Genomic DNA, 27,969 nt, shown 5'->3' with positions numbered 1-27,969 from the left:
AAAACTATACTGTAAAATGTGACCCTAAAGTGTGTAAACTCCAACAATGAATGTCTTATTATAGTTTGATGTATATATCCATCACAAATCGAGTGCTATTCTGTGCATTCTGATCAAGCAATGTTTTAGCCTGCCCAGCTCAGCGGACTACAAGAGGGAGGTGCTCTGTAGTCCCAAGACAGCTTCCCAGACAGTATTACTGGCAGGCTCACCAGGAATATTAAAAAAAAAAAAAAAAAAAAAAAAGGGGGGGGGGGGGGGGGGCGCTACTATATCAAGGATCCAGGACTGCAATATAGTCGAATTTCATTTCTGGTTTACATATTTTATTGAATGAAGAAGACATGGGAGGCAGAGCAAACCCCAGCAAGCATTCTGAAAAAAGTGTATTCACAAAGATCGGGGTAAATGTACAGCATTTATAATTATAATTTCTGTACAAAAAACTCTTTGGCTACACCCAACAACCAACTCAAGTGGTCAAAGCTAATTTGGAGTGTTTGGAGTTCAAAAATGGTTCTCGGGGGGGGGGGGGGGAAATGAAAAAAAAAATAAAAAAAAGGGGGACGGAGGACTGTAGAGTTATGGTAGAAGTCTCTGCTGTCAGAAAACAGGGCCCTGTGTTTCTTCTTGTACCAAATTGTATTGTAACTGTAATGTCTACCTTCATTTTGTAAAGAGCTGTGCAAACTGCTGCCACTATACTACTACTAATAAAACCCTTATTTACCTGTTATGTTTTCAATCTGCCATTCAAGCAGTCGGGTATTGAGATACTGTGACTGCAGCACACATGTGCAGGAGTTACATCAAAGCGTGCCAAAATGGGTGAAGAAAACCCTGAGAGGGGAAAACATGACACTGGTATGGACGGAGTTAAATGTGGGGGAGTTCAGACTTCAAACACTGGAGGAGACCAAACCCAGAGGTAAACGTGTCCTAATGTACAAGTATGCTATGCAAACATGCACCTTATATCAAATGCAGGATTCCCCTGCCACAGTTTAATTCTGCTTTAAGGGGTTCCCCATTCTACTTGAGTGGGGACCTCCACTCGTTTAGCCTGCAGTATGGACTAGTGTGGGCAGTGCCATTCCTATACAACCCCACTGGTTTCGAAACTACAAACATTTAACTTTTTCTGGATTGATGCAACCTGGTCTTGTTAAAGACAAAGTTCACCTTCTGCAAAAAAAAATAAAAATTTTTTGCAGGTAAAAAAAATATTTTTTTTCTTCTGAAGGAGCTTGCAGAGCATTGCACCTGCATGATCATGGGTGCAATCTTATGCTGCTGTAGACTCTCCAAAACAGTCTGCCTGTACCTCATATGGGCAGGCAGTCACTTGTAAGCTGGAAGATCAATGAATTAAGAGTGCCCACCACTGGCCTTGCAGTTCAAGAACTACAAGCCGTCAGCCACAATAGCTGGCGGTACTTGTAGGCATTAAATTTACAGGAAACTGAATGATGCGGCCCTGTGGGCGGAGCCCTGTCTTTTCACATTGTGACAGCAAGTATGGGGAGAAAATCCCATCATAGCGAGGGGGAAGAGGCTGCAGATGCTGGAATATGTTACACATACTTATCTTTTAATCAATGGCCATCTGACATTAAGGGCTAGTTCACACCATACTTGCATGAAAACTGATTGAAACGGACATGCAGATTTCACTTGCAGAGACATCAGTTTACATGCATGCTTTAATGAGTTTTTGCAGATTCCTGAGCAGAAAAAAAAAATCTGTACACAATACTAGTGTTGTGGTGTGAACAGGGCACATATAGAACAATTGATTTAGTTGTGCCTTTGCAAAACACATGCAGAAAAACTGACGCCTCAGCATCATGGTGTGAACGAGCCCTAAGACTGCCAACTGAACTGTAATGTTCTGAATGATGCTTTTCTATTACAACCAGATCAGCGGACTGTGTTCAAAGCTTGAAAACAGACACCTGATCAACTACTGCCTCAACAGTTAGGCCATGTAAGAGTTAACCTTTAAAAACCAAAAAACAAAACCCCCTACCATAGAACAGTTCCTTTCCCCATATAATGGGCAGGCACCTTCACCACTTGTGTACCGTATCGTGTTCGCGGTAGAGTAACAGACAAGAAAAGCACATCTTTGTGGTACAGCGATCCAACGGAGCACCAGCAGGTCTGTCACTACCAGTCACTCTCACTGAGAGATCTGCCCTGGGTGGTTGGTCTGTGAATAACTTCAAGTGTGGATAATGTCATTATCTGGATCATCAGATTATTCACACTGTTGTGGACACTGGCACACCATCTCTGAGCTCAGCAAAAAGACACTTGCAACACTCTGAAATCGTAAGCATTTTCGCTACAAGGCAATGTTATAGATAAAGCCTGTCCACATGTGTGCTGCAGCATGTTAAGAGCAGCTCAGGTCTTTTTTGTTTACTTTTATGTGTCTTGAGTCCAAAGAACAGTAACACATGAACATTTTGCATTCATTTTCAGCCCCAGATAACAAGTCTGAATAGTTTTTTTGACCAACATGGAAACAGCAAGAAGACTTATTAAAACACGTTCCTGCTCTCTGTGAAAATGCAGTCATGCAACAATTAGAACCGATTGCACCTACACCTTCTCAGTACATCCTAGCCAAGCTGATTAAGAATGTTTAGGAAGGTCCCACCATCAAATGATCTAGAGGTTCAGGGGTGGTTCACACCAGGAGGTGCGTCTCAGGCACATGCTTTTTTTGTGTGTTCCCACGTGTCATGTTTAGAGCCGCCTGTTTTTTCCAAAGAAGTATTCTACAAGGTTCCAGATCTGTGTCCGTCTTCATTGACTAAAGTATCCCTAAATGAGCAAAATAGGTGCTGGCACAATTTTTAAAACTGTGCTGCACCAAAATGCATGGTACTGCCCTATCATGTGTTATGGCAGGCAGGAAGGTGCACGCGTTTGCTAGATGTGTGGGGATGCCATTAAGAATGAAAATAAAAAAGGCAGGAAAAAGTGACTACCTGTTCCTGCATAACTGACCACCTTAAAGCAGTATGAACAGAAATATTTGAAAACCTACAACACCAGATTCTACTGCTCATGTTAAGGGTTCATATACACAGGCTCTTCATACAGAATTGCATGGGAAACCATTCTGCCCAGTAACTAAAGTGGTTCTAAAGGCTCAAGGTTTTTTACCTTCATGAATAGAATGCATGAAAACCACAGAAGACCTATGTGCAGCAGCCCCCAACCCCCAATCCTTACCAGAGCCCCATTGCGATCCAGCAATGTGCACAGGAGCCTCAGCTCTCCAGGGACTCTCCCTCCTCCTTGGCTTAGACAGCAGCAGGAGTCAATGGCAATCACAGCCAGTGAGCCAATGAGGAGAGAGAAGGGGCAGGGCCAAGACATGGCTCTGTGTGTAAATGGACATGCAAAGCAGCCGCTCGGGAGTGAGCCTGCTTGGGTACCCCTATAGGAAACCGTTTGCTCGGGGGCACTTGGCAGGAGAGGGACAAGAAGCAGCAGCAGGGGACCCAAAAGAGGAGGATCGGGGCTGCTCCATGCAAAGCTACTGCACAGAGCAGGCAAGTATATGTTTGTTATTTAAAGGAGGGGAAAAAAAAAAAAAAAAAAAAAAAAAAAACAGCTTGCCCTTAATATCACTTTAACAGCTGTCCTGGTGGTGAGGGAGGTGCTTGGGGACTGAAGATGTTCATTTGACCTGCTCATGGTGCACTACACTCATGTCTGGTGTCAGGATGAGTCCCTAGTAACCTGAGCCAAGCTCTACCTTTGGTGCCCATGTGCCACACATTAGTAATACCCATTAAAAAAAAAAAATCACAGCCAATAGGTCACAGTTTAGTACTACATGCCCAATCTAGAAAGCATTCTACCGAGCTTGTAAACTGCCAGTTCCATTTGCAATACAAACAAGCGACTAACTACACTTTACAATTGGGTGTGCCATGAGGGGTCCAGTTTTTTCATATTTTGCAGGACATACAAAAAAAGCCATTCATTCCTATTAAGGCTGTTGTTATCAACAGTGAACACAAACTTCCATCCCTAAACTAGCGCAACTCCAAAAAAAAAAAAAAAAAAAAAAAAAAGTAGAAGTGTGTAAATAATGCATGTGACAGGGTTTTTAATAGGCACAATCGTCTGTACATAGGTGCTGATTGGCCCTAGGTGGTGGACCTGTTCATCTCCAAATGCCCCTTGTGCTGCAAGGCCCTGAAACAGCTTTGTATGTTAACAAAGGTAGTAAGCTTTTTTGGATTTACACTCTTGGCTAAGGCTAGTCATAAAACTTGTAGAAATGATTCGATTGCACAATACCATTTTTAGTTTGGTTGGCAATCTATTGTATTCAGACAGTTGCAGAACTGAAATACAACTTCATTTGATTGGATGTAGTTCAGCAAACAAATTTCCACTCAGCTCCCTTGATTTTTCATTTAATGTTTGTTAACCCGGGTGATGCCAGCAGGGCCACACACAGCTTAAAATATGGTCTGGAATCGGCCAAAAGCTCAAGCCATGTAAGGTTACCTGACAAAGGGGGGAATGAGAAGCTTCAACGATTTTCTAATGTGTAGACAAAACATGTACTATTTGTAATAACAAGCATTCATAACTGCTCTGCTTTTAACCCCCCCCCCCCCATTTGATCAAGCTGGCCACTACTAGGGGATGAAAGTACAATACAAAATGACACGTCTTCTGCAAAAACAAGCAATGCAGTCACTCATACCAGTCTAGTAACAGATAATGAGCATGGAAATTTAAATAGGATCAACTCTGATCCGGTCACAAGGAGTACTTTCAATATAAACCATTCACACCACAAAACAGGAAAATACTGCATACGAGGCTGGCATGGCACCACAATGATGATTCCAGACATGTTTAGAGGAACCAGGAAACAGCAATAAAAGGAAGAGAGTTTCCCATTTGTCTTTTTGAGCATACCAGAAGACTAAATGCTAAAAGACGACTCAAAAGACAAGTATGCACAAGTTTCTTTCACTGCCGCATAGTGATCACTCCGTTTTCCTGTTTCACCTTTTCACCAACAGCCATGTACTTTCATTAGGTTTTTTTTTTTTTTTGGTCTTTCCTTTCTTCACGTGGTGATCTGGCCAGCGAGTCTGTTTTTCAAAAGAAGAAGCTGTCCTACATGGTACCACAGTGCACCAACACACACACACCATGTGATACCAAACCGCAATGGTAAGAACAGCCCCAAAATGTAAAAGTTCACATTCGATGTTAACCCTAACTGAATGACATTTAGTTTACTAAAGCACTTATGTATTATAAATAATTGGCAAGGCATTTTTTAATGAAATACAGTGCTCACCCTTTGCTAATCATCTCCTGCCTCTTTCAGGCACTTCCTGCCTGTATGAAATCATGTCAGAACAAGCTTTAGAACAGTGGCCCATGCCTGTGCAACGTGTTACAGTGCGGCACTTGTAGTCTCCCATCAGAGGTACCATGTGACGGGGTACCAAAGCAAGAACCCAGTTGGGAGATAGTTGTCATCCTCAGGAAGTGTCTGGACAAGGATCTTTAAAAAGGTAGGATCATCAGGTATTGGGTTCGGTTCACACTGCTGCGATCCCAAACTCGTGCGACTTCCGGTGCAACTTTGCATTGTGAATTGATGCAACTTCAATGAGACATTGATGTTTTATGACGTTGGCTAATCACAACAATACAAAGTGTGACATATTATTGAAACTTACAAAACCCTCTGAAGTCACACAGTAAGACAAAAACTACTTCCTTGCGACTTTTATGACTTTAACATTGTCTATGGCACTCGAGTCACAAGGAAGATGCAGAAATGTAGTGCAGGAACTTTTTGTCGCTGCAACTTGAGTCACAGCAATTAAGATGGAAGCCATTGAAAAAGTGTTTTTAGTGGTCATTCAACTTTGTGTTGCACGGCACAGCAAGTTGTGTGTGAAGTCACAGCAGTGTGAACCAGGGATGAATTACATATACACATTTAAAAATACTGAAAACCACTTTTTAAAAAGAGACATATTAAGGCTTATACAAGGCTTCAGTGGTCACACTCATATCTACTCAAATCAAGTTAATTCTTAGCATGCAAGACAGACAAGCCATCACGCTAAATTGCAATGAAAGCATCCCATCAGTATACTATACCAATAACTAGCAGAGGAGCACAATAAGGAGGATCCCAGGTGAGTGAAAACAGGGTTAGTAAATAGGATAAAGTATGCATCTATTCCATTTGCTCAGTTTAAGGCTAGGTTCACGCTTGAGCCATTGCGTAGGTATTTATATTGCCATACAGCGAGATGACCTTTGTACACGGTTTTCCCTCATGACCCCTCCCCCAGCACTGTGTAAATCCTCTTCTCTGTATCTGGCAAATCCCTTCAAGACTTCTATGAGGTGTGCAATTACAGAGGTATATAAATAAAGGACTTAATTATTACAGGTACTTATATAGCACCCTCAATTTATGGAGCACTTTACATATATACTGTACATTCACATCAGTCAAAAACACAAAGTTCAGTCCGTAGCAACTACTCCAATCAAATCTTGTACAGGCCTCACTAAAAGGAGTTTAATTGGTTGTGCGAGGTTGGTCTATTAGATCTCTTGCACACTGCTGCCTAAAAACTCAGCGTCTTTAGGCATACAGGTTTTTGTTTTTTTTTTTCTACGGCTCTAAATGCAGCTCATGGTTTTCAATCTGCCTGTACACACAGGAGTGTAAAAAAAAAACAAAAAACAAACACCACATCCACCAAATCTAGCCAGTCAGTATTTTACATGAAAATGTGCATTAAATGTTAATCTGAAGAGGTTAGAATTACATTCTTAAAGCCTGATTTTGCTGCATGTGTACACACAAACTCAACAATTTTGGCCAGGAATACTACTGTTCATACTTCAGTACCCTTAGTGTTAGTACAGTATGCTAGTGCTGCTCTAAAAATGATTCACATATTCAGGTAAATATTCTCACCAGAACATCGTTACAAATATCCCTCAGCTCAGTCTCAATCTTCTCTCGATACTCCCGAGCCATTTGCTGTTTTTTATCACTTCCTTCTGTCTTTTGCTCAATACTAGAGACGACTCTCCAGGACGACCGGCGTGCACCTACTACATTTTTGTAGGCCACTGAGAGAAGGTTCCTCTCCTCATTGGATAGTTCAGCTCCTTGTTCCGTCACTCGTTTCATGCAGCCTGCCATGTCATCGTACCTCTCTGCCTGCTCAGCCAATTTGGCCTTCTGGACCAGCTCGCTTTTATCCATGGCTAATGGTTCTGAATGAGAAAAAAAAAAAAAAAAAACACAGACATAATGAGTTTTGTAGTACTAAAACTACAATTCTTGAATATGCAATTGTAAAATTTTTGGCAAAAAACAACAAACACCTTACAAGGTCATCACTCTTAATGTAAGGGAAGAAGGCTGTGCAGATGTGGGTTCTGATACAGGGGATCCTTTATCGGCTTAGAAGGGGTTTTAACCTCCCTTGTGGTCTAATTATGTCAATATTTTTGAATGTCAAATCTGTCCAAAACAAGAATTTGGTAAACATCCCCGGTATGATAAAGTTTGAAACATGAAAACAAATAATAAAATTCAATAATGTAATCAAACCAAAAACAATGAAATTTGAAATGGAGCACCAAGTTCGCACATCACTGAGCTCAGTCGCAGAATTGTCGCTGTCACTTTCAATGTCTGACGACAAATTTCCCCACAAATCATCGCTCAATTCTGGAAGTGATTCTATTTCACTATCGCTGTTTTCTAGCTGGTCTAAAACCACTTTTGACCTAAAGGGATGCTTTTTGGATGCCATGGACGTTCATGTTTCCAGGCAGAAAGAACGGTAAAAGTGTAGGCAGGGCACTGGACAAAACATTAGGGTGAAATGGTTTGATACAGTAATGTAATCCTAACAGATTACAATGTATTCTGTGTATGTCATGTTTTCACTTTTTTGAATCTCCCTCCGGTTCTGCCCCCTGCGTCGTGACTCTCACAGGGAAGGGAACCCGGAAGACGGATGCCAGCATCGGCCATAGGACACAGCAGGACATCTGGGGATCGCAGGGCAAGGACTACAGTGTAATCCAGAGAGTGGCTCGGGGTTACCACTTTTGGTATTGTAAATTAACCCCGAGCCACACTCAGGATTACAGCTAGGAAGGTTAAGGAAAAGCAGACATTTCCCATTTAGCCCAGGTTCACGCCTATGCGAAGCGGGAAACGCCACAATCGCTGCGTATTTCCCACAACGCAATTGCACTGCATTTGCGATCTGATGCAGGTATCAATACAACGTTGACAACCCAAAAGGATTGCAAACGCAAGGCAGTTTGCCTGCACTGGATCTAAAGGTCCAAAATGACCATATGATCCAGTTTCAGTACAGCTTCAAAAAAGGTGCCTGCAGGTCTTTGGTGCGATTTGAACCCATTCAAAATGAACCAAAATGAAACTACACTGAATCGCATGTGCGTTGCACAGGTATGCAGTTCACAAGCGTGTTCTAGTGTGAACCAGGGCTTATTCAGAAGAGGGCTTCAGTTCTGCAGCTCTTAAGACATGCTTAGCTATAACTGCAGGATTCCACATCAGCCACCGTGTCTTGCTGGTTAGGCCTTAAGTCCTTCAACTAACAAAACAGCAGCAGTAAAGGAAACCACTGTTTGTTCATAAGGAAACTGTGGAAGGCAAGTACATGTACTTTTACATGTACATCCTCACCACAGACATCAATAGATTCTACAGACATGACCCCAGTTGTGCCAAAAAAAAAAAAAAATCTTCCTTATTCTGCCATATATCAGGTTCTACATTTCATTCCTATGCATGCACTATTAAAGTTAAATTAGGACTCCATGTTTGGCTTCTCTATTAAAAATGAGTTTGGGCCAGTGTGGTTCAAACAATTATTCATGGTTACAGAAGGCTCTGACTGCACTGTAACCAGTTATTCAGTGCAACAGACGAGAAACGTATGAAGAATATTTAATGTTGGGATAACATACTAGTTTTTAAGGCTAGATTAAAGTGAATATGAACATTCCTTGACACTGGTTAAAATACTACCCATTTGATTCCGCTCATTCATGTGTAACTATAGGCAAAACTATTTTTTCATTTTGGATAGAGCAAGGGAGGGTTATACCCTCTATTGGCTTATTTCCACCTGTGTCCCTTTGGGGAGATTTCCACTCACTTCCTGACTCACAGCTAAAACAAAAAGGTGAGAGGAAATCCCTCCAAAGTGGAGGGAATCAGGGTCACCAGAACTAATTTCTCTATTGGAAGATTTCCCCTTAGTGCTCTGATCAACGCAAAATTTGGAGTTCTGTTTTAATTTCACTTTCGATAACATTAAAAACTGGACAAAAAAAAAAGCATGCATCTCCCCAATGAGGGCACAGAAAACGAAAATGACACGTGTTCTATCTACTCCCTCTTCATTCTATCGAAAACTAAAAAAATTAAAAAAAAAGTTTTACCTTTAGTTGCACTTTTCACTGCCAAGCTGGTAATTAAGCAATTTCATTTTTAGAAGACTTGAGTTACCCATACCAAAATATCTATCGATCCACGATAAACACCACCAATGGAGGAATCTCAACTGCTTGAATGCCTTGAGCAGGGACTGCACCTAATTCGAGGCAGTCACTGTCTGGCCGAAAATTTTCTACCTGGCTCCATTTTATTTTATTTATTTTAATTTGCCAGAGTTCTAGCCACGTATGACTAGCTTTCCACTTAAGTGTCCTCAGATGCCATCCTCCAGACAAGGCACACACTCATCCCAGCACCAACACAAGATCTTTGCTGTGCTGTTGATCAGTGCACATCTTGTTCTAAGCCCAACTCCAGTAGAAAAATCACCCCCCTCCCAAATCGCTAAAAAAGAAAAAGAAAATTGCCTGGTTGACACCTCCTATAGAGGCCTGTCGCAGGGGTCCTGTCAAGATCAAATAGAAGCACATCTGCAAAGGGGAGTGGAGGGACTGGCAGTTTCAATGGGGCATCACAGTACTATATTCAGAACGGTGGCATTGCGATATCTTGAGAGGGAACGTTTGTCAGTATATCTGGCTTTACAAAGTAAGGATGAAAGGTAGAGGCAGGTGAAAAGAAGGGTTGTGGAAAAAATAGTTTTCGCCCAGAATGGGGCTTTAAAAAGTCTTCTGCGGGGCAAGCAGAGCACAAACACTCCCTTAGAATGGAGACTGTGGTGCACATACACCTGAAAAGCAGAACCTGAAAGTGACATTTTTCAAATACATGCTGCATGTAAGGGAACAGGCTGCACCTCAAAGAGTTCTGGGAAAGGTTAACGTATCTAAATCCAAAAAAGAAAAATGCTATATTGCCGCTTACCAGCTCTTCAGTGTGATGCCTGCATTTAAGGTTTTTTCCCCACAGATGACCCTACCAGTAACACCCTTCCTGTCCTCGGATGTGTATTATGTCAGTGTGTGTATCTCAGACACAACAAAGTTCAGTTTTGTTAAAAAAACATCAAATTGTCTTGTGGGGAGCTTTCTGAAAAACATGCGATTGTTAAATCAAGCAGTATTTGGACAACTAGTTCTGCTATTGGAAATGATATATTATTGGGATATATGTGGGCAATGTAAACCATTGTCTAGGAAAGTACACATTATTAGCTGATCCCATGGTTTTAGAGGCACGCTTATCACTAGACTCAAGTCCGATTGTAATTCTGCCAAAAAGAATCAATAGCTGACCTTTTGACATATTTGACCTATAGCATTTATGGTACTATGCTGCCATCTGGAGTCTGTAGACAAAAATGTATCCCTCAAAAACAGATATAGGAACCCAATCTGAAAAGGCTAGCAAACTTTCAAGGTAAAAAGGCCAGCAGCACAAGGTGAATAGAAGACTCCACCAAAGGAGAGCACTACGTGCCACACTACAAGAAATAGAAAGACTGCGTGACCAAGAACCCACTGACCTACAATCACTTGAAGTCCCTAAAATGATGTTTCCTGCAAAAATCCCAACCAACTAGAATGGAAGCTATGCAGATGTATCCCTACTGCATACATTCTTGTGCACTTCTAAGAAAAAGATTGGCAGCACATGAATATACGCTTATTTGTAGCACTCTATGTCTGGAATTACGTCCTTGTAACTGTAAATAGTTTATATACAGAGCATTATCATTTAGTAAAGGAATATTAAATATACTACTGGGTGAGTTCCTTGGATTTACGGCAAATAAAGCAAACACAATTAGAGCCCATTCACACTTGTTCGACCTGTCATGCGACTTTGAGGTCGAAAGTCACACCCCAGGTTTCCCAATGAGTACCATTCATATATGTGCGACTTCAAGTCATAGCGACTTAAAGTAGTTACTGCACTACTTTGTTCAAACTTTCATGTGACTTGAGGACCATAGACTTCAATATAAACCCTCCAAAGTTTCATGTAGGTTGCACCTGACTGATATGCATTCAACTTGGTAGAGCACAACCAATCACTCTTGGTCAAAGCCAAAGTCACACTCATTCAAAGCCGCACTGTAAAGTCGCAATTACAATTGCATGATGTTAAAGTTGCACAAGTGTGAATTGATCCCTAGGGACTTGATTTAATTTACAACTGAAAACAGCAGAATTGTCATCCTCCTAGGCAGCTCTTCTGATGTGGACCACAAACCCTTCCCTGTTGGCAGGATTGTGTAGTTCACAGAAGATAGCTTGGAAAGCCAACACTGTTTGGAATTTTAGTTCAATGTTCAGGAAGTTACAAGGATACAAAATCTGTCAGGATCAGCGGGTATTTATGAGCTTGCAGAATATGTACTTTGTCTGAAAAAATAATAAAATAATTTCAGCCACCACATCTGAAGAATAGTAGGCTGCAATATATTACCTTTTTGTTCTTGGGCTTTAGATGTAATTTAAGTGTATGCCTTGCTGGAGGGAGCTGAGAGAAGGAATCTGAGGCCACTTTAAACTGAAGTGGGAAAATGTCAGCAACCTAACTATGCTGTCTACCAGGGGTGCCCAGAACACGCGTGGCCAACAATAGTCATTTATTATTAGTGTACATTTACTGCTTGCCTGTAATTCAACCCCCAAAATATGCACGGCATCAAGCACTGATCTCTACTTAAAGCAGTGCTCAAGGCTCACCCTCAAAAATTATGGGGGGGGGGGGGATGCGGCAAACACCCTTTGAGTGAAGATTTTTTTTAAAGTAGAACTACACTCGGCCTTGAATCCAGTGATGCAGTCCCTGAAGCTTCCCACCAGCCACTGTCATCTTTGGGTGGCTGGCTTCTGAGTCAATTGCCGGCCACTGTCATTGGCCAGGCTGAGACTATGACCAGAGTTCCGTCTCTTCGGCATTGCCCTGTACAGAAGAAGGCAAGTAGCGTTAATGAAAGAATGTCTCGAATTAAAAATGCTGCAAATCTGCCCATTTTAATTTTCTAGCTTAAAGTTCCACTTTATACAGTTTTAATTAACTTGCCACAAGTTAAATATGCCTTAGGCTGCCACAGCCACTTAGCCCACAGATTCACACTAACTAATAATGAATTATTAAACAGCTTCAACAAAAAAAGTGACTAAAAAGTACCTTTCCATAAACAAAAACAAAAAAACACTGAGTAATGTAAACTTTTTTCTTTTTTAAACAAAGTAGCTTCAGAAGGAGGAGGGGGGGGGGATTAAAGTTCTTTGGCCTTACTTCTCCAGTAGGACACAGGAGCGCACTTTGTTTTGTACTTCTGTGACCCATATTCAGTTGATGGGACATCACTCAGCTGGGTCCAGACTCTGGAGAGATTTTGACTTTAATATCGGGATCCACCCAGATGCCTTAGGGGCAAGCTGGCTCGGCCTTTAAGCGTACCGCCGAGAGCCTGAGCCAGCCACTCCCATCCCCTGCATAGCCTAGAACTCCAGTAAGAACCGGAGGGGCAGAGCAGAGAGCCAGTGACTGCCAGTCACTGGCTCACTGAAGACAGAGCTGAGTAATGAGCGCTCTTTGATTGCTCAGTTCTTGGTCTCAGAGGCAGCAGGGGACAGCTGCAACATTGGACCAATGCTGCATCCACCTACCCAAATGGTTTTTTTTTTTCCCCTTTCAAAACCCACACTTTTTAAAAGTTGAATAATTACAAGCAGGCATCCTGGGTTCTCATTCAAGAGAAACAGATACATACATGCAAATGCCTAAAGTAGATTTGAACACCGAGGGTATTGACTGACAGGATGGGAGAGCACAGTGTTGACCTGCTCAGTGTGTTGCTGCTCCTGCCCTATCCACTTACAGTCTTGGTCAAGTTGTATTGCTTAAAGCAGACCTTCACTTCCTTTTGATTGCTCAACTCCCTTCATGAAATCGCAAATAATCTGAATGAATGCGACTTTGAAATCGTGCTACTTATCTTGAATTAGTGCGATTTCAAAGCCACAGGTCAGTACAATTTGTGCCTCTGATTACACAGTGGCTTGCGACTTCATTTAAACAGAAGTCAAGGCAAATCGCAATGAAGCTGGAAAATACCGGTAGTAGTGCATGAACGGTTTTTGAAATTGTGCTACTTCAAATCGCAATGATTAAGACAGAGCCATAGAAATACATTAGATGCAATTTCAGGCACGATTTGCAAATCACGTCGCACCGGTGTGAACCAGGGCTAAAAAGAACTTTTGTGGCGTGTAACCCAGGCTTCAACCTGCCTTGCCAAGACCAGAATGATGGCCCTCAACCTGAAGTCCCCTGGGTCCACACATCACGCATCCTATGCGCCTCAACGACCATACACCACATCATCAAGGTATCAACTGCAAGAAAAAGGGAAGGAAAGCTGGCCCCCTGATCATGTAAAGAAGCGATGAGGGCAGCGCAGGGCCCATTGTGCAGAAATGGAGCAGTGGATTATACCAAACAATTCTTGATTCTCTCCCAATTTTTTTTTTTTTTTTGACGGGCAAGACAGTGAATTTCGTTGTAAGTCTACTTCCAGAACTCCAGGGAATGCTTCTAGTTTTAATCGTTGGGGAAAAAAAATGATCACCTCTACTGATGTTGATGCCATGTCTGTTTAGTGTAAAAATCAAACCCTCATTCATGACGGATAGTACAGTCTTGCTGTACCTTCAGCCAACTGAAACTATAATACACAGAAATAGTAGTGTCCCCTATCCATTCACAGAACGCTTAACATTCTGGATCTGGGCGTGGCATATTGTTAGTAGAGGTAATAGGCATGACCAAAACTCTCTGGCTGAAGTTTGGCTTTAAAGCTGACTCTAGCTTTACCTTCAGGTCTCACAATTGTTCAGGCTCCTCTCCTGTACTGAAATTGCTTACTCATTTTAAGCTTCTCATTGTGTGCATTAGAAGCTGCAGAAATTAGATAGTGACTTCATGGCTTTCGGATGGCCAGCATTATCTGATCCTTTCCTCCCAAGCCTGACATATCCTGGCCCACTCCTCTCATTCACTGGCCTACAAATTTCAATTGTCAAGTCTCAGCATCACATGCAGTCTGGCTAGGAATTCCCACTCATCCACACGGACGTATATCCATTAGGGCAATTTGAAATTTGTATAAATCACCCCAAAAGCCAGCCCACTGCTTGCATCATGGCTGAGGACTTGAGAGGAATACCTGAGCAGGGTACAGTTATGCGGTTTCAGGAGGCTGAGCACAGCACCCTTCCAGCCCCTCCCACCAGCCATGATCTTCCTGCATTGCAGAAAACAAACGCCATAAGGCCTCTTACACACGGCCGCTTTGTTGCAGCAAGAATCTGAGGATTCTTGTTGCTGGAATGACAGAGTAATGCAGTCTGCAGCAGATGCTCATCGCATGTAGCTGCACGCAGAGTGATTAGCTGCGGTTTGGGACAGATGTTTAGGCCTGGGAGCAGCCGATTACTGATCACATAACCCGGTCATTCCAGCGGCAAGAATTTGCAGATTCTTGCCGCAGGTATCCAGAAGCCGCAACAAGCCAGCCATGTAAAAAGGGGCCTAGCTGGATCTAAAACAAGGAAAGCAATGCAATACGAAAGGTTTTATCAAAAAAAAAAAAAAAAAAAATCACAACAAAAAATAAATTATTAACTGCATGCCCGCCACCCTATAGTAGAACGACTGCTACAGGGTGGCAGGACTGGGCAAAATCATATAAGTACACACACATGATTTGAATTTCCGGATAGGGGTGGCCCGCCTACAGATGCAAATCACCAGGTCTCGGTCAGAGGTCATCGCGTAACACTGACAGGGGACAGACCTGTGTGCACAGCAGAGAAATACACAGCAGCATGTTTCCCTAGTAAAACATACACAGCACATTATGTAAAACAGCACACAGTTAACCCTTTGATTGCCCCAGATGTTAACCGCTTCCTGCCCAGTGTCAGTAGTAGTGTGTCAGTGCTTTTTATTAGCACGGATCACTGTATTAGTCACTGGAGATGTCAGTGGCAGTTAGTTCCCACCCAGTGTCAGAATGCCTGCCGCAGTCTCGCTATAAGTCGCTGATCGCCACCATTACTAGTATTAAAAAAATAAATAAAAATCCCAGCATATATACACCGCCATTTGTAGACGCTATAACTTTCATGTAAACCAATTAATTTACACGTACTGGGATTTTTTTTTTTTTTTTTTTACGCAAACATGTAGCAGAATACATTTTGGCCTAAATTTATGACAAAGTTTGATTTTTTAATTTTTACTGGATAGGTTTTATAGCAAAAAGTGAAAAATATTGTGTTTTGTTTCAAAATAGTTGGTCTTTTTTGTTTATAGTGCAAACCCCCCCAAACAAAATAACCCACAGGTGTTCAAACGTCACTGAAAGAAAGCTCTATTTGTGGGAAAACAAAAGGACATAAAATTCATCAACAGCATTGCATGACCACGCAATTGTCAAAGAAATGCAGCACAGTATCACAAAGATGGCCTGGTCAGGAAGGGTTGGTTAAATCCTCTAGAGGGCAAGTGGCTAACAATAATAATAGTCAGCAATTACAAAAACTGTAGCTGCTGACTTAAACAGCCACTCAGCTGTCCCAGGATCCAGTGGTGTGTTCATCGGCTGTCCTCTGTTCCCAGTGCCAGCATATAAAAGTGGTAGAAAAACTCTTATGTGTAACTTACCTACAGGTAAACCTTATAACAAAAATGACCTGTAGGTAAGATAAATTTTCTCCTTTAAATGTGCACTGTTAAGAAGATATAATTGCTCTTTTTTAGAGCCGTCACATGTGCTCTGAAGGATCGCCATATCCGTGCCGTAACTTCAGAGTATTGTGCTGTGGCCCAGGACTTCTGCGTGCAAGTGCGGGAGTGACGTCATTGGGCTCGGCCAGTCAGGAGGCCGCAGGGCGCAAACCCGGAAGGAAGACTGGGTGCAGATGGAAGCCACTGCTGGAGGGCTTTGTTTTAAGACAAGTCCTCCATAATTTGCTAGTATGTGATGCATACTAGCACATTGTAACATTACCTTTCAGGGGATGTTTAAATTTTTTTTTTTTTTTTTTTTTTTAAATTAAAGTGTGGGCACCCGGCTGTGACAGCTTGCGGCTTCACAGCTCGTGTGCCCATTTCGCATGCATTGTGAACGGTCCCAGAGTCTTCTGGGACCTGTCAAGTGTCCCTGAAGACTGCAGGGAGGGAGTTGAACTTCCGCAGCCAATCGCCTAGGCAGCTGGAGCAGAAGTGGGCAAGAGTACCTGTCAAAATCAGGTACGCCCCCCCTCCCAAGGTGCCAATTCTTCACTGGGAGCGGGGGTGGTCCAGTCCTTAAAGCAAACTTGTCCTTTTGGGTGGAGCTCCACTTTAAGGACCAAGGTTTTTCTGGCATTTTTTTTTTACATGCAACAATCAGTTTTTCTTGTAGAAAATTACTTTAAGCCCCCAAACATAATTTTTCAAAGTAGATGCCCTAGAGAATAAAAACGGTGGGTGTTGCAATTTTTTTTTTAATGTCAAACAGGATTTGTGCAGCATTTCAAATAAAATTTATTTTTATTTTTTTTTTTATTTAAATGAAAAGACAAACTATACATAACTCAGTTTTTTTGTAAAAATATAAAAGATGTTACGCGCAGTAAATACATACCAAACATGTCATGCTTTAAAATTGCGCATGCCCGTCCAACGGCGACAAACATAAATTTTACTATCCATAGGCAACGCTTTAGAAGCCATTACAGGTTACCACTTTAGATTTACAAAGGAGGTCCGCTGCTAGAATTACTGCCCATGATCTGACATTCACAGGGATACCTCATGTGTGGGATGATTGCGTGCACGGGGGACCACACATGTTCGTAAATGTAAACATCCCTTGTGACAGCAATAGGCCTGTGACAGGTACCCTTTAAGGAGGGATCCGGGGTCAATAAGACCCAAAATCCTTCCTCTGTCCTTAAAGTGGTTCTAAAGCCTTAAGGTTTTTCCCCTTAATGCATTAAGATGAAAAACCTTCTGTGCCGCAGGATCCCCCAAGCACCCCCTTATACATACCGGAGCATGATCCGATGCAGCAATGTGCACAAGCTCTCACCACTGTTGCTCTCCTCCCTCAGCAGATTGATAGCAGCGGGAGTCATTGGCTCCCGCTGCTGTCAAACAAATGATGTCCCAAGCCAGCAGGGTGTGGGGACTTGCTGCCTGCTGTGTCAATAGATGCAGACAAGATGGCTCAGAAGTGAGACAGAACGGGTGCGCCCCTGCGGGAAGCGGCTTTCCATGGGAGCGCCTACCGAAGAGAAGGAACCTAGAGCACCGGCGGGGGACCCCAGAAGAGGGGGATCCAGGCTGCTCTTTTTTAAAAATGGATGTCAGATCACCGCTTCCGGTTCGCTATTTAACAGAGCCGAAACAAAGCAGATACAGTTTTTGTTAAGCTCTGTGACTAATCGGACAGGAGATCCTATTAATACAGCGGAAGGCGGTGGGAGGGGAAATCCCTGCTTGTAATAGCAATCGAGCAGATAGTTAGCTTCTTGGACTGCTATTACAAAAAAGCCGACTGTCAGCTGTAAATAATGGTAGCGGGATGATACCTGCAAGTGCAGGCATCACCCTAATACTACCACTTGAAGACCGGTGATGTACCAGGTACGTGACTGCTCGGCAAGGGGTTAAACCCATTTTCCATGAAGAACGCAAACAGTGTACACCTGAAACAGATCTCAGAGGAAGAACATTAAATGGCTGGGGATGTGGCTTTATTCTGACCATGGAAGATAAAGGCACGCTGTGTGCTTGCATCTAAATGCAGGATAACAGAAGGCGTAAACTGACCACGCTAGCATGGATTTGCTTCCATGCTAGCGTGGTCAGTTTATTAACAGGAAGACAAACTGGAAGGATTAAACAAGTAATCAAGAAGCACTGCCACCACAATTACAATATTGTTACTAATACCAATACCTTAAAAGATACAAATTTTTTATTTTTAGGCTTACAAACACCTAAATATATTGCAGCTTACCAATTAGTTGTGGTGGCTGCATTCATTTTTTTAAGGCTTTTTTCCCCTTTATTTCCACCAGGGGATTTAGCCAGTAACATACCTCCTGTATTAGAGTGCCTCCACTCTGGATGAAGTAGCAACAGACACCTTTGGACAGCAGCATTGTCAGTCTGGGGGATAGGAATATTAGCTGGAGTATGGCTTTAATTTGTTAGTGTATTTACAGTTGCAACAGTTTTATTGTCCTTTTGGAATAAAGGCTTTACATAAATAAAAGTTGACCACTGTAAGCTCCCCTGTTAGTGGTAAATGGTTTGTCTTATCAAGACAGTCTGTCGGTCAGTTCAATACATTTATGGGCAGGGTAGTTGTACTGAAGTCGATCGACTTCTGTACAACTGCACTGCTTGATTATTGCCACTTGTTTAGCACTGCCAGCTATAGCTGGCATCACTGTTCAGTGTATTCTGACAGTGGGGGAAGTTTCCACATCTGTGGAAGGGGGAATTGAATCTTTCGTTCAATCCACTGACTGAAAGAAAACAAATCATCTGTGTTCTGCTTTACTGGCAGGATTGCCAGGTGAAAATAAAAGTCTAAAAGGAAAACTAATAAAGCCATCCCATCTAAGAATTGGTAAGCTACAATATAATAAAAATTACTGTTGGGTTTAATAAAGCTTTAATAGATGCAGCTGGATTAAAGAAAAAAGGTCTGGTTCTCGCTCTAGGATTCTTCCAGATTTAGACTAAACCTAAAACCTCAGACTGTATAGCTCTTCAAATATACTTTGAGTTACGTAATTAAAACTGCTTATGACATCCAACATAATACAAAACTGTAGTAAAAAGGGGGAGAAGAGGAGGGGGGGGGGGGGAAATGGGAGAGATAGGGCACTCCAACTCGCTTTCACTTTCTTTAGTAGCCATATTAGTTCAATCAAGGGAAAAAAACCCACATACTGTAGCAAATGTGAATCTTATCCAAGATGATCAACACTGTAGCCTTAATGTCCAGGTTTGGTTTAACCGCTTACCCACCGCCGTATGGCAGATATACTGCTACATGGCAGCACGGGTACGCAAACTCACGTATATATACACACATGATTTTGCATTTCCAGGTATGGGGCGCGCGTGTCCTACCCAGCCGAGGATGTCAATCACCTGTAGTAAAACACTCCCTACACACAGTTAACCCTTTGATCACCCCTCACATTAACGCCTTCCTGCCCAGTGTCAGTGCTGTTTTTTTAGCACTAATCACTGTATTGGTGTCACTGGGGATGTCAGTGACACCAAGTTAGTTAGTTATAAGTCGCTGAACGCCGCCATTACTAGTAGGGGAAACAAAAATCCCAGTATCTATACCGCCATTTGTAAACGCTATAACTTTCACACAAACCAATTAATTTACACGTATTGGGATTTGTTTTTTAGCAAAGACATGTTGCAGAATACATTTTGGCCTAAATTTGACAAAAATTAGATTTTTTTAATAGACATGTTTAATATCAAAAAGTCCAAAATATTGTTTTCTCAAAATTGTCGGGTCTTTTTTTGCTTATAGCGCAAAAAATAAAAAAATGCACAGGCAATAAAATATCACAGAGAGAAAGCACAATTCATGGGAGAAAAAAAAAAAAAAAAGAAAAAAAAAAAAAAAAAGACGTAAATTTCATCTGGGTGCGGTGTTGCATGACCGCACAACTGTCACTTAAAGTAATGCAGAGCCATAACGCAAAAAAATGGCCAGTCAGGAAGGGAGGGTAAATCCTTTGGAGGGCAAGTGGTTAAAGGAGGGTGGGGGACACTTAACATCTGATGTAAGGGAGGGGGTTGTGTGTGTGCTCTGGACATCTAGTGTACTGATAACCGGCCCTTTGAGGACATCCATAGTGCTGATGCGGCCTGGAATGGAATGGAGTTTGACACCCTGGGATTAAGCCTTCCACATGCAGCTCCCCACCGCTCTTCCTGGACACCCTTTACCTGAGCCTGATCTCGATCCAAACAAAAAACCCTTGTGTTTAGCAGCCCCCACTCCACCCCAGCCCCCCAATTCTTTCCTAAGCCCCATCTCGATCCAGCAATGTGCACAAGAGCCTCATCTCTCTGGGAACTCTCCCTCCCCACTGGCTGAGGCAGCAGCAGAAGCCATTGGCTTCAGCTACTGTCAATCACGGCCAGTGAGGCAATAAGGAAAAAATTGGGGGTGAGCCGTGCTCTGTGTCTGAAAGGAGAGACAGAGAATTGGTTTGGGAGCAAGCCTTCTTGGGTGCCCCAATAGCAACCTGCTTGATATGGGGGCACTTGGCAGAAGGGAGGGTCCAGGAACGCCGGCAAGTGACCCAAGAAGAGGATTGAGGCAAAATTACAGAGCAGGTAAATATGACATTTTATTAAAAAATAATCAGCCTTTAATATCACTTTAACCACTTGCCAACCTTGCTATAGCCGAATGACTGCTACAGCACGGTTGTCCAGTTCTGGGAGGGCATCATATGATATCTTCCCCAGGGTGGATTTGATTTAAATCACTAGTCAGTAAGGCTTGATTTAAATCCTAGTTTTCTACATAAAGACTACTTCTTGCTGGTATAACTTTAATATGCAAGTAGATGAAGATTTTTAGAACAACAACTTTTCATATTAGTTTTTTTATCCCCAGTTTAATATATTTGGACAACTTTTCTGTTGTATTTAGGAAGGAGAAAAATAATCATTACCTTAATAATAACAATTTAAATAGATTTATTCAACTGAAACAATACCATTCCAGCATATGTTATTTGCTTAAACAAACATCCATGTTTGTTAACTAATTTGGCTAAACAAAATATATATATATATATATTAAGAAACGTAGACTGTCAGCCCCTTCCTCCTCACACTTCGTTTCACTTTTTTCTTGTGCAGATGCTATTCATAGGTTTGTAGAAGTTAGGATGAAGGTCTTTTTCTTAACTCTGTTCATGTTATAACATTTTTGCTGTGAAGAAGAGGCATGTGATCTCCGCTGAGTCAAATTCAGTTTTGAGAACTGCAAAAGTAAACCGAGCATCTGTGATAATATCTTGTAGGCAGAGAAACTGCCCAATAATCTTACAGAAACCTCTGGAAGAGCATGACAATGTGAATGGATTCATGGAATTTATTTACCAAAAAAATTAAACATATACAGCCTTATTCTACATAATTAGAAAACTAATCTTTATTTGATGACGGAATAACCTTTGGATGGTAATATATTTTCCTCAAAAAGCATTTTAAAAAAATCCGAGTTAAATCAAAAAAATCTGATTTTTAAAAAAAAAAATCATTGATTTTTATCCACCCTGATCTTCCCAGAACGCACCTTCCCACATGCCCCCAACAGCGCACACCCGGCGATCTCAGTGATCACGGACACAGCTGATCATGTAATGTGGTAAAAGGCCAATCAAAACGCTCTTTCACCACGTGATCAGCAGTGTCCAATGATACAGCAGATCACCGGAAATGCAGTTGCAGGTTATCGGTTGCACTTTTCTCATACTGTCACAGCATGAAGAAAGTACTGCCGATAACCGTTAATTGTCAGACAACGGATCAGCACCGATGATCACTGCCCTAATGATCAGCACCCAGCAGTGACACCCACCTGTGCCCAGCAGTGCCACCCAGTAGTGCCCATCGTTGTTGCATATCTGTGCCACCTATCCATGCCCATCAGTGCTGCCTCATCAACGCACATCAGTGGAGAAAAATTACCTATTTGCAAAATTTTAAAAAACTTTTTTTTTTCTTGTTATAGCACAAAAAAATAAAAACCCAACTGTGATTAAATATAACTAAAAGAAAGCTCTATTTGTGTGAAAACAAATTATAAAAAGTTCATATAGGTACAGTGTTGCATGACTGTGCAATTGTCATTCAAAGTGTGACAGCGCTGCAAGCTGAAAATTGGCCTGGGCAGGAAGGGGGTATAAGTGTCCAGTAGGTAAGTGGTTAAACTTTCATTTTCCAGGTTATAAATCTATAGAGCATATTTTAAGATGGTTGATTGCAATGGGGTAGAAAATCCTACTTGCCAGTGACTTCAAAACACACTGGCTGATGAACGAGACTTGTTTCAGAAAAAAAAAAATTCAATAACAAAAATTTCTACAGCCTAGCTATGTGAAGAAAAACAGGCAGTGCAAGGGTTAAGCCTCTCTCAGCAATTATCACTGGTCTCACATCACAAGCTACATGTCATTAACAGCCTCTCAGCACATGCATATTCCCAGGCTATGTAATATCCTACAGTACTGCCGCCAATGCTTGACTAATGACATGGCTGGGAATTAATGAAATCCAAAACCAGCAACCAAGAGAAAACATTCATTTTGTCATAGGTTATCGTCCATTTTTATGTAATGTATGGCTGTCTGTGGGGTTCCACTTTCACCCTTGATAGAAATACAGCTTTTGCGTATCCTCAGATCCCCTCCATAATCCAGCAGGACGGTGGTGTGCAGAGAACATCTATATCCTGCTGAACGTACTTGTCATAGGCTGGCTGGTCTCTACAAGCAATGTGGAAAAGCTACAGAGGCATGCAAGAGGCGTCATATCCAACAGCCGTGAGATATTTTACGTGTATGAACAGGAACCAAATGCATAAGAAATAAGTCACCACACCCCAAGTAAGAAACCGCACTGTGCTGCTATTTCAGAGCCTCCCTGCTCAGGGGATAACTCGGCATAAAGTACAACCGAGCCCAAAAGCATCCACATGCTGATATTAAACCTCAAATAAGGATTAAAACAAAAAAGAAAAAAAAAAAAAACTCATATCAGCAAAATGGGGAAATTGTGTTAACTGCAAAATAATCCAATGAACTTTAATCAATGATTTGTATCCTGGATTGAAGAAGCAAAAGTCAGCGAATGGAGGAAGAGATAGGAAGCCAATTGGGGGGGGGGGGGCAGGGTAGTCTGTAGAAGAAAAAAAAAAAAAAACCACCATGCAGTCTGAAAAATTACTAGAGCCCCACCCTGGCCAGCCTGTGTTACCTGTTTGTAAAGTGTCCAGCTACTTGCAGAAAGGAATTAGGGAGCATGGTTTTATACAGCAGACATTGCCTAGACGCACTGGTTTTATAGCAAGGGTGGAGGCCTCGCTAATTGCATATGCCAGCCATTTCATCTCGAAGAAAGGTTTTTATGAAGATTAGCTCCACCTACCACTGCTCTTGTAATCCATCTTTAATAAGGATCATTTTGTGTGCTTGCAGCGGGCATAGGGAAAGACTACAGGACTAGTGACAATATAAATCCTAGACATGAATGAGCCCTTTCATCATTTTATAATTAAGCTTCATTGGGCACTAAGCAAGCAGGTTTTATATACTGCCTCCTTCCTTTATACAACCAGATCACAAAGTAACTGTCTACAAAACTTGGTTACATCATACGCATGAGAGGCTGCATATCATTTAAATAAAGAACCATGCAGCCCATGCATGAGAGGCTACATTCAACCTGTGATAGAGAGGCTACACCTAAGGCCTTACATAATTGCACCATGCAACCCATGCAAGAGAGGCTACACCTATTAAGGCCTGGTTCACACATATGTGTGTTGCAATCTGCTGGAAGTAAAAGTGTCCCTGACCCTATTCAAAAACACGGAGGTTGAAAATGCATAGATGTGAACATGTCCTATAGGAAACCATGTTAAATGGACTGTAGTGATTTTTTAAATATATAAATAACAAATGTTATACCTACCTTCTCTGTGCAATGATTTTGCACAGTGCAGCCCCAATCCTTCTCTTCTCAGATCCCTCCCCCCTGCTGAGTGCCCCCAGAGAAAACTTCCTGCTCTAGAGGCACTCGTGCATGCTCACTCCTGAGGCACCTTTGTGCATCTATGAGAGTCAGAGCGTTGTTTGGCCCTGCCCCCTTCTCACTGGCTGAGATTGACAGCAGCATGTGCCTATGGCTCCCGCTGCTGTGTCCCAGCCAATGAGGTGGCAGAGACCTAGGAGAGCTTCTGCTCTTGTGCACATCACTGGATAGGGATTGGGCTCAGGTCATTATTACGGAGGGGGGAGCTGCACACTGAAGGTTTTTATTACCTTAAAGCATAGAAGGCATGAAGGTGGAAAAAAAACCCACTTTAATAAGTATAATAATCATCCAATCTCTTCCTGAGGATGCTGCTTATTACACCTAATAAGGCCTTAAATAAAAGGCATCATGTAACCTATGACTGAGAGGCTACACCTAATAAGGAGCTGTGCAACACTGCAGCACTGTATGATAAAAGTCAAAATGGGCAAAAAAAATTACAATGCAATATTGTTACATTAAAAAACAAATTCCTACAGAAATTTCAGCTCATACAAACCAACTATACCCATCTGGAAATACTCAAATGAACATTTACATCCTCTCAAAGGAAGCTGAGACATCCACTGTAGACCCCTCTTCCGGGAAACCTAAGAATCACCCCACCCACTCAGCAATAGACAGCTGCTTCTAAGAACCATTCCATGAAATTACTAGGTAATCTCAGATCTAGAAGTCACACCTATGGGCTTCTCTGGAAGCTTTACATGAATAAGGAACCTGTGAGACTCAAATGAACACCTCCCTTTCCCCAATAGGAATGTGTGGGGGAGGTGCAGAGCAGCTATGCACAGGTCAGGAAAAGCCTATTCTCTGGTCACTGAGTCCATGGTCCACCTTTACAATAGCCATTCTTTGACTGCTACACATTCCTCATTAAGAGGACAAACCAGATCAAGATCCTTATACAAAAGATACTGTTAACACCGCCCCCACCCCAAGAATGAATACTTACTGCATTTACAATATATTGTTCTACCACTAACATAGGAAGGGCTATCCTCTCCTAGTGTATCAGGTTATTACTCTTTATATTTAATGTTTTACGCATTAAACATTTTTTCCCCTCTTAATATCAATCACCTGAGAGGATGGTACTGTAAAAATCATTAGTAAAGAACTTATATTCTATTAACACCACAAGCATTAGGCATGGTACTACTGCATTTATAGAGAGGTCACATTGACCTTAATCCTTGTTGTAAAATGTGTACTGGTGCAATAATGTTGTGTTATTTGATGGATGAAGCCTACCCAGGCTGAAACGAAAAAAATAAATTACAACGCAATCCTGGTATGCTGCAGCTGGATACAATGTAGGAGTGAATTGTAGGACTGCCTCCATACAACACAATTCCTTTGTGTTCAGCCCTCCTAGGAACATGGCCACTGTCACCTTGTCTACTCACCACTGACCCAGCAGTGGAGAAGATGATCGCACAGGAGACACCTCCCTTCCTCCCCGGGGACACAGAGGAGGAGGAGGGGGCGGCCTCACCTGTGCTGCAATGTCTGCAAAAAAAAAAAAAACCTGCATCGATGCAACATGGAGGAGGGGAGTGGAGGACGCTGCATGCAACAGCCCTGCACAGTGTAGACCTATACACTGCTGGACCATGCGGAATACAGTGCACGTGCCAGCGATGAATGCAGGCGCATTTCTAATGCAATACCCACACATGCTATAATGGCCAGAAATAACAGGAAAGGCTATGGAGTAGATAGAACAGAGCGATGAGATCAGCCAAGCCTCCTTATATGGGGTGCTAGGAAGGAGGAGAAGCTGAGAGGGAGGGTCCTATTCTCTACATAGAAAGGTTCTTCTGTATCTGCACTACAAGCTCTACACCACAGAAGCCATTGTTCCACATCTCTACCCTCCCGAGACCTCATAAGCCTTCCAGAGCCAGGTACACTGCTCCATACATACCTGTGCCTGTCCATGCGGGGGGAATACAAAAATATAAAATATTCCTTCCTCTGTACTATTACCTAGCTGGGGTCATGTGAGATGGTACAAAGGAACTGAAAAGCCAACCTTTAAAGTAGTGTGAGATACGGCATTGCCTTCTTATATCACAAGGGACAAATCCATCTTCTGTTGGATAGATGAAGCTGGCTGTAAGAAAACGAATGTGAGGGATGAATCCATCTGTATTTTGGATGGAGCTGGCCATAAAAGAACCAAGAAGGCTAGGGACAAATCCATCTTACTTTGGATGGATGAAAGCGGCAATGAGAGAACCATCTGCCGTGTGCTCCTCCCCACCATTACTAAGGTAAGGAGCACTGCAACCATTAAGGTCAGGGTGAGACCTGAAAATCTGACCTCTACAATACTGGGAGATCCAGCCTTTTCTTCATCTAGAAGGTGGTGAAGAAAACATCCATCTTCCTCTGGATCGGTGAAGATGGCCATAAAGGAACCCACCTGTCCTCAAAATGACCAACGCCAAAATGTTGGTGAAGGTTCTCATTCATCCTGGCCATGGTGTAGCTGGTGGTCGTTGGGCACATTTCATAGAACAAGTCCGGTTCAATGTGATTGTCTACAAACCCAATGCTATGTGTTACTCCCAATTCAGGAACAGCAAAGGACCATGGGTAGAAGGACATCTTGGAGAATTTCCATCGTGCTGGCTCCAGGCTGGATCCCTCCTAGGAGGGTAGTGAGAGCAGCACAGAGCACGGTCATGCTGGGACTTTCAGTCCAGGAACAGGTCACCTCGCCCTATGGAGGCATTCAAGGTTTTGTAGCTCCTCTCCATTCGGGGGAGGGGGGGGCCTAGGCTAATAGGACCCACAATGGAACCAAATGATGGAAACTGCCACTGCAATCTTAACCTTTGCATCATCTAACCTGCACAACCAAACCTGGATGGTTGCCATTAGCAACAGCTCGACCAATCCTGAGCAGTTGCCATTGGCAACAGCTCGTTCCTGCCCTCATTTTCATGGTCACAATGAGAAGTCAATGGAGACAACCATGGATACAATATGAATGGTTGTCAGGAGCCCCGTCCGCCATTGTAATAGAAAAACCAGTCATAAGACAGGAGGGGAGAGAAAGGACAGCGAGTGGCCCCCCAGCCCCCTCCCTATGAACAATGCTTCCTCTCCGCCATTGACCGGCCCTTCCCTTCCCCCTCTCGGCGCCCTCCCTGCACCTACCTGTGGCGGAGAGCTGCTGGCGGTGACGGTCGGGGTCCCCGGGGCTGGGCGGAATGCGCGTCTCTCTGGCTACTGCCGCTAGGAGGAGAGTCCGGTCCTCTTCCGAGCGCTCAAAGCTCTAACCGAATCCACGGGGTTTCCTCCAATCGCTGAGCAGGGGCCGGAGAGTGACGTCAAGCGCTGCTATGGCAACCGCTGACTGGGTGGCAGAATAACCGCCTGCCTGGGGTCTCGCGCTCCCTCCCTAAGGCGGGCGGGGGCGCGCGGTGCTGGTTGGGGTGGGGCGCTCGCGCCCGCGGGCCCTTTTTTTTTGCCTTGCAGAGTCACACTTAGCTGGGGCCTGCTGCTGCTTCTGCTGCTGGAGAAATGATTGCAGGAAGGCAGTGAGACGTGTCCTGACTGTG

The 27,969-nt window shown here is 42.8% G+C and overlaps 1 protein-coding gene across 1 annotated transcript in view; it reads right to left on the bottom strand.

Moving 5' to 3' along the window:
* Window positions 1–27,724, bottom strand: part of YWHAZ (tyrosine 3-monooxygenase/tryptophan 5-monooxygenase activation protein zeta) — a 52,614-nt gene extending 24,890 nt beyond the window's left edge. The window contains exons 1-2 of the mRNA XM_089684640.1: window positions 27,566–27,724; window positions 7,004–7,308 (exon numbers count right to left, since the gene is read on the bottom strand). Of these exons, the coding sequence (XP_089540766.1) occupies window positions 7,004–7,297 (294 nt within the window). The 5' untranslated portion in view covers window positions 7,298–7,308; window positions 27,566–27,724. The remainder of the gene's footprint in view (window positions 1–7,003; window positions 7,309–27,565) is intronic.
* Between the last annotated feature and the right edge of the window lie 245 nt (window positions 27,725–27,969).

This window comes from Staurois parvus, unplaced genomic scaffold (genome assembly GCF_062004578.1).
Source record: "Staurois parvus isolate SC_StPar_1 unplaced genomic scaffold, SC_StPar_1.0 ptg000351l, whole genome shotgun sequence".
Taxonomy (NCBI): Eukaryota; Metazoa; Chordata; class Amphibia; order Anura; family Ranidae; genus Staurois; species Staurois parvus.
This window is presented reverse-complemented; position numbering and strand designations above follow the sequence as displayed.